At 45.1% G+C, this 9,751-nt stretch overlaps 1 protein-coding gene across 2 annotated transcripts in view; it reads right to left on the minus strand.

The window, feature by feature from the left end:
• The window catches only part of DLC1 (DLC1 Rho GTPase activating protein), a gene marked incomplete at its 5' end in the record, with an annotated part of 304,905 nt that overhangs the window by 35,124 nt on the left and 260,030 nt on the right, over positions 1–9,751 (minus strand). For both annotated transcript variants that reach the window (XM_083367226.1, XM_083367227.1), the window contains one exon: positions 1,907–1,988. In XM_083367226.1, the coding sequence (XP_083223352.1) occupies positions 1,907–1,988 (82 nt within the window). The remainder of the gene's footprint in view (positions 1–1,906; positions 1,989–9,751) is intronic.

The raw sequence follows: 9,751 nt of genomic DNA on the forward strand, positions 1-9,751 counted from the left end.
ATATTAAGTTTTGAACTGTCGGTATTACAAATCAGTTGGAGGAATTGGAAATTGGAGGGAAAAGGAAAGAGCAAGAGACACAGGGATTTCTTCAAACATGTCACATAATCCTGTTTATCGAACATCTTCATCTCCAAAGAGGAAATGAACAAGGCTACACATATATAATAGTCCAGTAATATAAATTTAATAAATAATTAAATTCTCCCGATAGCATATTGACAGATGGGTATTATATTCACATGCCAAATCTTATCCAAGAATTTTTTTTTTATTTTCCTTACAAATGCATGAATCTCAGCATTAAATTAAAAAAGCAATCTACTTTTTTAGAGGGCTGGCTTACTATGCGTGTTTAATTGTGAAATATAGGCTACACATAACTTAGAGCCTTTCTTGTTAAATATGTTTTATTTCTCCATACTTCAGATCACATAACTGATTTTTTTTAAAAAATCATGAAGGCTTTCTAGATAGAGAAATTTGCACTTATTTAAAATTGTTTACTTCGATTTGTCCGGATTTGGGGGGGGGGGGAATTCACTTGCCAAGCCCATAAAGGCTTCAAGAAACATAACTGCATATAATAAAATGTGCGTAGAGAATAATTGAAATACATTATATACATATAGGCTTATGTATTGTACTTTGGAGTGGCTAATGGGCAATCCACAAAGTTAAAAGATTAGCTTAATTTATCTCAAATGCTTATTTAAGCAATGTGTTAAAAGTAATGCTATTTTAAACAGCTTTACTTGCACAGCAGATTAAATGTGACACAGCAGTAGAACTAGTTTAGTATTATATTACATTATAGAGCAACTTGTATGTGCCAGATCTAAGTCAACCAAAATGAAAATGCACAAAACCACTTAAACGCGATGCTGTTGCAAACAACATGTTTAATTTTATCCCTTCCACAAAGACTTGTGATAACCTTTCCTTCACTGCTTTTTCTTCACATGCTGCACCTCTGGAATTTAAAACATGATGAAAGCTACCAAATTAGATGGTTTTAAGATTAAACACATACACAGAAGATAAAGTTAGCAATCATGAGCATTATGCTTCCAAAATATCTAGAGTAAATAATACAGTATTGCCAGCTGATGCCAAATTATTAATCCATTCCAAATACAGGTGGTCCTGATTTACGTCCATTCATGTAATGACAATTCAAGGTTACGACAGAGCTGAAAAATACTCGCACCTATGACCAGCACAGTATCCCTGTGGCCACAACATCAAAATTTGGGCACTTGAAAACTGGCATGTATTTCCATTTCCATTTCCTGGGGTCACGTGATCATCATTTGTGACCTTCCCAACTGGCTTCCAACAAGTCAATGGGGATTAGCTTAATGACCACATAGTAATAATGAAGTTGGAAGGGACCTTGGAGGTCACCTAGTCCAACCCCCTGCTCAGGCAGGAAACCCTATACCATTTCAGACAAATGGCTGGCCAGTCTCTTCTTAAAAACTTCCAGGGTTGGAGCATTCACCGCTTCTGGAGGCAGGTTGTTCCACTGGTTAATTGTTCTAACTGTCAGGAAATTTCACCTTACTGTAGTTCTAGGTTGCTTCTCTCTTTGGTTAGTTTCCATCCATTGCTTCTTGTCCTGCCTTCGGGCACTTTGGAGAATAGCTTGACTCCCTCTTCTTTGGGGCAGCCCGAGATATTGGAACACTGCTATCCTGTCCCCCCTCGCCCTTCTCTTCATTAAACTAGACGTACCCAATTCCAGCAACCATTCCTTATACGCTTTAGCCTCCAGTCCCCCTAAATCATCTTTGTCGCTCTTCTCTGCACTCTTTCTAGAATCTCAACATCTTTGTTACATCGTGGTGACCAAAACTGGATGCAGTATTCCAAGTGTGGCCTCAAAGCGGCTTTTCTTACATACCTGCACAAGGCTTCAATGGCATCTCTGTCCAGAAAATCATGTTCTCTCTTCACTGAAGTGATGTCAATGGGAAAGATAAGATCTGTAAGGACCAAGATGGATGAGCAGTCAGAAAAAAAGAAGTTCTTTCCACTGATAACTTCTTTCAAAGAAACCATCTCTCTCAAAGAGATCGAACGCAAGGACCCAACTGTGATAATAAACATTTCTTTTTATACCATCTTGGGTGAAACGTGCAGAAGCTTTAACAGGGGAATGAACACGGCCATGTATTACGGCAAGGAAGGGAAGGTATATTGTAGGATGTCAAATACAAAATAGCGTGAACTGTGAAAAACCAATCTGGCCTTTTTAACAAATATTAACATTATGAAGAAACCTTCCAGGGGTCTGTATAGACACCAGACTGTGGGGTTGTTAATTTAACTGGGTTTTAGATTTACTCTTGGGGCTTGAATTTAATTTAATTGTTTTATTTGTTTTTAATTTTTTGTATTCATGGTTTTAACTGCCCTGTAAACCACCCTGAGTCCTACGGGAATAGGGCGGTATACAAATCCAATAAAATAAATAAATAAATAAATAAATTTAGGTAGCAGTTCCAGCAACAACTGAAAAGCAACAAAGCAGACATTTTAAAAAAGCCAGGTTTATCAAGGCGAGAGACAAATAAATATTTTAAAAAGACAAGAGAGTAGCGTCCTGAATGAAAGAATCGACGGCTTTAAGCTTTATGTCCCCTCTCTTTCCTGGGGTGCTGGGTGTTGTGCTCTTGTGACCCATCAAGCAAAAGGCAGTCTACTAAGCTGTGTGTGGTAATCCACATGGGTTTATTTAAGTCTCTTCTTTCTGTTGCCTGCCCAGATTACAAAAACAAAAAGGCTTGACAAACACCTGCCTGGCCACCATGCACGAGGTACAAGCTGCATTTGCTTTGTCAGTTTGGAAACCTGTTTTAGGTAAACACTTGGGAGGGAGCAAGAATGAAGCAACAACACTGACAATATGAAAAGAAGTCTGGAAATTTACAAGTAACCTGCAGTGGTAAATAGACACGTAGGATTTTTCAGCATCTGCGGATCACTGAGTGGCAGATGGCCCCTGAGCCTGTATTCTACAGAACTGACAACAGCTCTAAATCCTAGAATACAGATTGCATTTCTATCACACACTGCTTCTCTATCTTTCCTCCAGAAGCTTGACAATTGGCAAAGTTCTTCCCTAGCAACTTTGCCAGTTAAGTTAAACTGACACAATTATTGGAAGGGGGTTCGGCAAAAACTAAAATACTTGAACCAGTTCTCCCTATGATCAGCGTCCATGCTACTTCACGAATTGTAGCGTATTCTTCTGAAAACGTGTCATTTATTGTCACCACATGTTGTGACTCAGGGCCAGCCTGTGGGTCCGACAGTCGGCTCCGATGTATCGGATGACTCAGACGAGGGGGAGGAGGGAAACGAACCGGCTGATGATGGTTCGGAGGCTTTGCAGAGCCCTCAGCCGGGGACCTCTTCTCAGCTGCGTGAGCCCGAGAGTGCGGAGGAAGATGACCCACAGCTGGCCCTGTTCAAGGACGCCCGACGCAGGAGGCAGTCGAGCAGGAACAAACAAAGAAAGGTTGTGGGACTCCTCGGGAGGAGGCACAGGGAGACCACGCCCTGAGCTCTCTATAAAAGGAGTGTTTGGGGAGGGGCTGGTTGCTGAAAGCAACTTTTCCGCTTGAGAAGACAAGCTCTTGTGTTTTTGTTAACTGCGTAATTAAATCTTGGCAGATGCCTTTTAGCCTTGGAAGCTCTCCAGTCTCTTCTTCCTAAATAGGGGTTTGCCTTTACAAGGCCAGAAGAGGGCTGGTTCAGAACACCACATGCCAAGGCTTCGATTACTGCACAATCTGCATTTAATCAAAGCCAGATGGAACATGTAAAAGGTAAAGGTAAAGGTTCTCCCGCACATACGTGCTAGTCGTTTCCAACTCTAGGGGCCGGTGCTCATCTCCGTTTCAAAGCCGAAGAGCCAGCGCTTGTCCGAGGACGTCTCTGTGGTCATGTGGCTGGCATGACTAGACACGAAAGGCGCACGGAACGCTGTTACCTTCCCACCATAGTGGTCCCTATTTTTCTAGTTGCATTTTTACGTGCTTTCGAACTGCTAGGTTGGCAGAAGCTGGGACAAGTAACAGGTGCTCACTCTGTTACGCGGCACTTGGGATTCGACCCGCCAAACTGCCGACCTTCTGATCGACAAGCTCAGCGTCCTAACCCACTGAGCCCGCATCAAAGGCTTAGTGAGCTTTCTGTGTTGTCACGAGCTACTTTGACATTACCGCTGTCGTGCCTTGTTCTGTAACAATAGCACTAAGACTTATGTATACCGCTTCATAGTGCTTTACCGCCCTCTCTAAGAAGTTTACAGAGTCAGCCTATTTCCCCCAACAATCTGGGTCCATATTTTACTGACCTCTGAAGGATGGAAGGCTGAGTCAACCTTGAGCCTGTGAGGATTGAACTGCTGGCTGTGGGCAGAACTAGCCTGCAATACTGCATTCTAACCACTGCGCCAACATGGCTCCTATCTTGGCATAGAGAGAACAAATTTCTCTATCTTGGCATTCACCAGATGAGTGGGAACTATATATTCTCATACTCCTCAACCAATTGCTGTATTGACTAAAAATTCTGGAGTTCTAATGTCCTTACATCTTGTTCTGTAGTATAGAAAGCTGCAGCAGTAACTTGGCTTCTATCATGGCATCAGAGGAAGATTTTTATTTGCAGAAATTATGAAAAACAGCTTGTTTGAAGGAAAACTTCCTAGAAATTTTGGCAGAGAAATGAAATCAAAAGCATCCAAATATAGAAAAACTGAGAGAAGACAATAGCTAGAGCTATCCTGCCGAGATATTTTACATTAATGTTATTATTACTTTAATTTTCTAAAATAGAACCTCCTTGGTTTGGTCTCTGGCCCAAATCTAAAGAATAGAATAGGCGGAAACTCAGTTCTTAAACAGATAAACAAAAGAGCTGCCAAATGTTGTCTCTGTGAGTGCCATTATTCTCGACTATTGCCAATGCAGCTGTGAGCTAAAGCCTTTAAATCAATCATTTCTTAAGAACACTCTGCTTAGCTGTGCTAAGTTGTCCAACAGTAAATAATGAAACATCTCTATTTAGTTAACCAAACAGCTGTGGTGAGATGCTGATCTTGAAGTTTCCCTCCAACTACAAGAAAACGTCTGATCTCTGCTGTAGATTTTTAGGGAGCTAAACAACGAAAAGATTTCTGAGGCACACTGAGGTTAACCAACACTAGCACAGTTTTAAAATATTGTAACTCTGTTAAATCTTGCACGGTTTGGCAAGGATAACTCACCCTGAACGTCCTAGCTGTAAATTCTCAGTAGAAATGCACCTCTAGATTTCTACAGGCAGGCTTTTAACAGGCTTACCAGGTCAATACACACAGACCTAGAAGTTGCAACGCTTACAGAACTTTAACACCAAGAAGCATGGCAAACAGTCAGTAAGAATTACTTGTAACAAAAGAGTTGAGTATATGGTGATGCAGGATAATACAAGTTGCCTACTACTTTATTTTCAGACTTAAAGCTTAGAGATGTTTTAAGGTGCAGGTTGCAAAGCGATACAGAATGAAATTAGGATATGAATTTTAAAAAGATTTCAATTATATAAAAAAATAGTTAATGAGGACCCAGATTGTTGGGGGCAATTAAGCTGACTTTGTAATAATGGTGCTTGGGTGTGTGTGTGAAAGCCCTAATAAGCAGGCATATACATAGAATGAAGGCTACTGCTAAGCTTGTATGCCGCCCTGAGTCTTCGGAGAAGGGCGGGATATAAATGGAATTAAAATAAATAAATAAATAAAATAGAACAGGACTGGCACGACTGGAGGCTCAACATTCAGCTTCAGTCTCTGCCCTACCAATTTTTCCTTATTCTTTATATCTGCACAATAACTCTTAGATCAGCTTCTCCCCCTTTTATGACTTGTGGACTTCAACTCCCAGAATTCCTGAGCCAGCCATGGTTCCCCACCACTGTCTTGCAGCTTCTGGGATTCTGAATTCAATGCTTGTCTTAGAATAGGGTAGCTTTTTTTTCCCCAGTGACAAATCATAGTTATTATTTTTCAAAAAATAACAAGCTGGCCACTCATGAACCATGATTTCATTTCATTTCATTTATTCGATTTCTATACCGCCCTTCTCCCTAGGGACTCAGGGCAGTTCACAGGGCATATATAAATAGCTATACAAAAATTAAAAGAGAATTAAACCATGCCCAATTAAAATACAGCAATAATAAAATAATAAAAACCAATTAAAAACCCATATTCCCCATCAGGCCAGACCAGCTAACTCAAACAAGTGGGTCTTCAACCCGCGACGGAAGGATCGGAGGTCCGATGCCATCTGGAGCTCAACCGGCAGTTGGTTCCATAATGCCGGAGCACCCACAGAGAAGGCCCTCCCCCTGGGGGCCACCAGTCGACATTCCCTGACTGGAGGCACCCTGAGGAGGCCCTCTCTGTGGGCACGCACAGGGCGGAGGGGAGTTGACGCCGGCAGCAGGTGGTCCTCGAGGTATCCCGGACCCATGCCATGTAAGGACTTAAAGATCATAACCAAGACCTTGAACCTCACCCGGAAGACAACTGGTAACCAATGCAGCTCGCGGAGCAAAGGTGTAACATGGGAGTACCGGGAAACTCCCAAGACAACTCTCGCGGCCGCATTCTGTACCAGTTGAAGCCTCCGAGTGGTCTTCAAGGGAAGCCCCATGTAGAGAGCATTACAATAGTCTAGGCGAGAGGTCACGAGCGCATGAGTGACCGTACACAGGGCATCCCGGTCCAGATAGGGCTGCAACTGGCGCACCAGGTGAACCTGGGCGAAAGCCCCCCTAGTCACGGCCACTATATGGTCTTCCAGGGTAAGTTGTGAATCTAGGAGGACTCCCAAGTTGCGAGCCCTATCCACGGGGGGTAAGAGTTCACCCCCCATAGAATGATGTAACTCAAATGGAGCAGAAGTGAAGATTCTCAAACCTATTTTTAGTGCCCCACCCCCTTTTCAATATTTAGAATAGATAAGGTAGAATAGGCAAGCCAAGGTAATTCTTGACTTACAACAGTTCATTTAGTGACTTCTCAAACTTACAGCGGCACTGGAAAAAATAACTTATGACCCTTTTTCACACTTATGACTGTTGCAGTATCCCCATGGTTACGTGATCAAAATTCAGATACTTGTCAACTGGTTTATATTTATGACGGTTGACGTGTCCTGGGGGTCATGTGATCACCTTTTGTGACCTTCTGACAAGAAAAGTCAATGTTGGGAAGCCAGGTTCACTTAACGACCGTCTTGTTACCTTAACAAGTGCAGTGATTCACTTAACAACTGTGCAAGAAAGGTTGCAAAATAGGGCACTTAACAAATGTGTCACTTAGCAACAGAAATTTAGGGCTCAATTGTGGTCATCAGTTGAGGAGTATCTGTGTAGGTATCATATTTGGGGCTCTATACCAGGGGTAGGCAACCTTGGCTCTTTTGTGACTCGTGGACTTCAACTCCCAGAGTTCCTGAGCCAGCCATGCTGAGGGGAAAGGGAGAGGTTTCCATGCTGAGCCATGCTGGCTCAGGAATTCTGGGAGTTGAAGTCCAAGGCTAAGCTGATTACCAAGGCTAAGCTGAGAAAAAAAGTGAGCAGTACCATTTCCTTTCAGTTCTACTAACTGGAGTTTGTAAGGTGATTAGATTGCTAGGGAGACTGAGGGAATTCTCCCACAGATTATTAAAATACGCTTCAAAAACGAATTTGGTTGTCATTTTGCTGTGCAGTATGTGTTTTTTGTGTTTTGACCTTTGTGTGCCTCCGAGAGCCTCTCATTTGAGACGGTTACACTATAAATCTATAAAAAATGTATAGATTTGATAACTTAAAATTTACCAAATATATTAATAAGTAGTAACAGAAAAGAACTTTTTATCTCTTATTTCACAGACAGCCTGTATTTCTCGTAGACCAGGATTATAGAGAGGGCACCAAGTGTAGGTGGCTCTAGAACAGAAGTCCCCAACTTTTTGGGCCCCAGGGATCGGTTACATGGTGAGTGGTTTTCCCGTGGACCAGAGGGGATGTGGTTTTGTGTGCTGCCTGCATCCCACGGATGGGGCTTTGCTTGTTTGTGCAACCTGGTTGCTGGCATGCCGCGGCCAGGTACTGATCCACAGACTGGGGGTTGGGGGCACCTACTTTAGAAGACATGGGATGAAAACAGTAACTACCAAGCAACTACGTCAAGGCAGGAAGGTGAGTCCAAAGAGAAAACGCCCAAAGGGCCTCTGGGAAAAAAAAGGGGCATCCTCCAGCCTTTTATCCTATACATAGAAAGCCATGTTGCCACATGTTTGTTACATTTAGGGAGTAAGGAAGATGCCTTTGATGGAGACATTCAGACTTTGTTGCCAAGGTGCCGGGGTGGAAGCATTTTTGGATCCAGAAAATTCAAGTAATGTTAAGAAGACATCTCCATAACCTGGACAGCCATTTGTCTGGAACGATACAAGGTCTCCTGCTTGAACAGGGGGTTGGACTAGAGGATCTCTAGGTCTCTTCGAACCCTATTGTTCAATGTTCTATGGAATAAGAGGTACCGCAAAAATCAGTCTTAGAAGATTCTGTAAAAAGTAGTTGGAAACATCCTGTAAAATTGATTTCATGGTCTAATCCACAGGTCGGCAACCTGCGGCTCCGGAGCCGCATGCGGCTCTTTGAGCCGTCTCTTGCGGCTCCCAGCCGCCCGGTGCGCGCGCACCTCTTCCAACGGGCAGTGGTGCGCGCGCACCTCTCCAAATGGAGAGTGGCACCGCCCGTTTGGAGAGGTGCACGCGCACCTCCCCGAATGGGCGGAGGTGCGCGCGCAACTCCCCAAACATTTGGAGAGGTGCGCGCGTACCTCCGCGCGAATGGGCAGCGGTGCCGCTCTTTCAGGAAGCCCGCCTCGGCCCGTCTGTGAAGCTGCCGAAAGCGGCAGCTTAGCAGACGGGCCGCGGCAGCTTCCGCAAAGAGCGGCGCCCCTGCCCATTCCGAGAGGTGCGCGCGCACCTCTCTGAACGACCGGAGGTGCGCGCGCACCTCCCCAAACCTTTGGGGAGGTGCGCGCGTACCTCCGCGCGAACGGGCAGCGGTGCCGCTCTTTCAGGAAGCTGCCGCTTTCGGCAGCTTCCTGAAAGAGCGGCGCCGCTGCCCCTTCGCTTTCGGCAGCTTCCTGAAAGAGCGGCGCTGCTGCCCCTTCGCACGGAGGTACGCGCGCACCTCCCCAAAGGTTTGGGGAGGTGCGCGCGCAACTCCGGTCGTTCGGAGAGGTGCGCGCGCACCTCTCGGAATGGGCAGGGGTGCCGCTCTTTGCGGAAGCTGCCGCGGCCCGTTTGCTAAGCTGCCGCTTTCGGCAGCTTCACAGACGGGCCGCGGCGGGCTTCCTGAAAGAGCGGCACCGCTGCCCATTCGCGCGGAGGTACGCGCGCACCTCCGGTCGTTCGGAGAGGTGCGCGCGCACCTCTCGGAATGGGCAGGGGCGCCGCTCTTTGCGGAAGCTGCCACGGCCCGTCTGCAAAGCTGCCGAAAGCGGCAGCTTTGCAGACGGGCCGTCGCCATCGGGCAACCGGGAACCGGTTCCATCTCATTTTTTTAAAAATGGCAGCCGCGTGCGTCCGCGCATGCGCAAAAAACCTTTTTGCGCATGCGCGTGCATGGACACACGCACGCGGCTCCCTCTTTTTTTAATTTGTGATGGAACCGGTTCCCAGTGGCTCTT

Source organism: Vipera ursinii, assembly GCF_947247035.1.
Source record: "Vipera ursinii genome assembly, chromosome: 7".
Lineage (NCBI taxonomy): Eukaryota > Metazoa > Chordata > Lepidosauria > Squamata > Viperidae > Vipera > Vipera ursinii.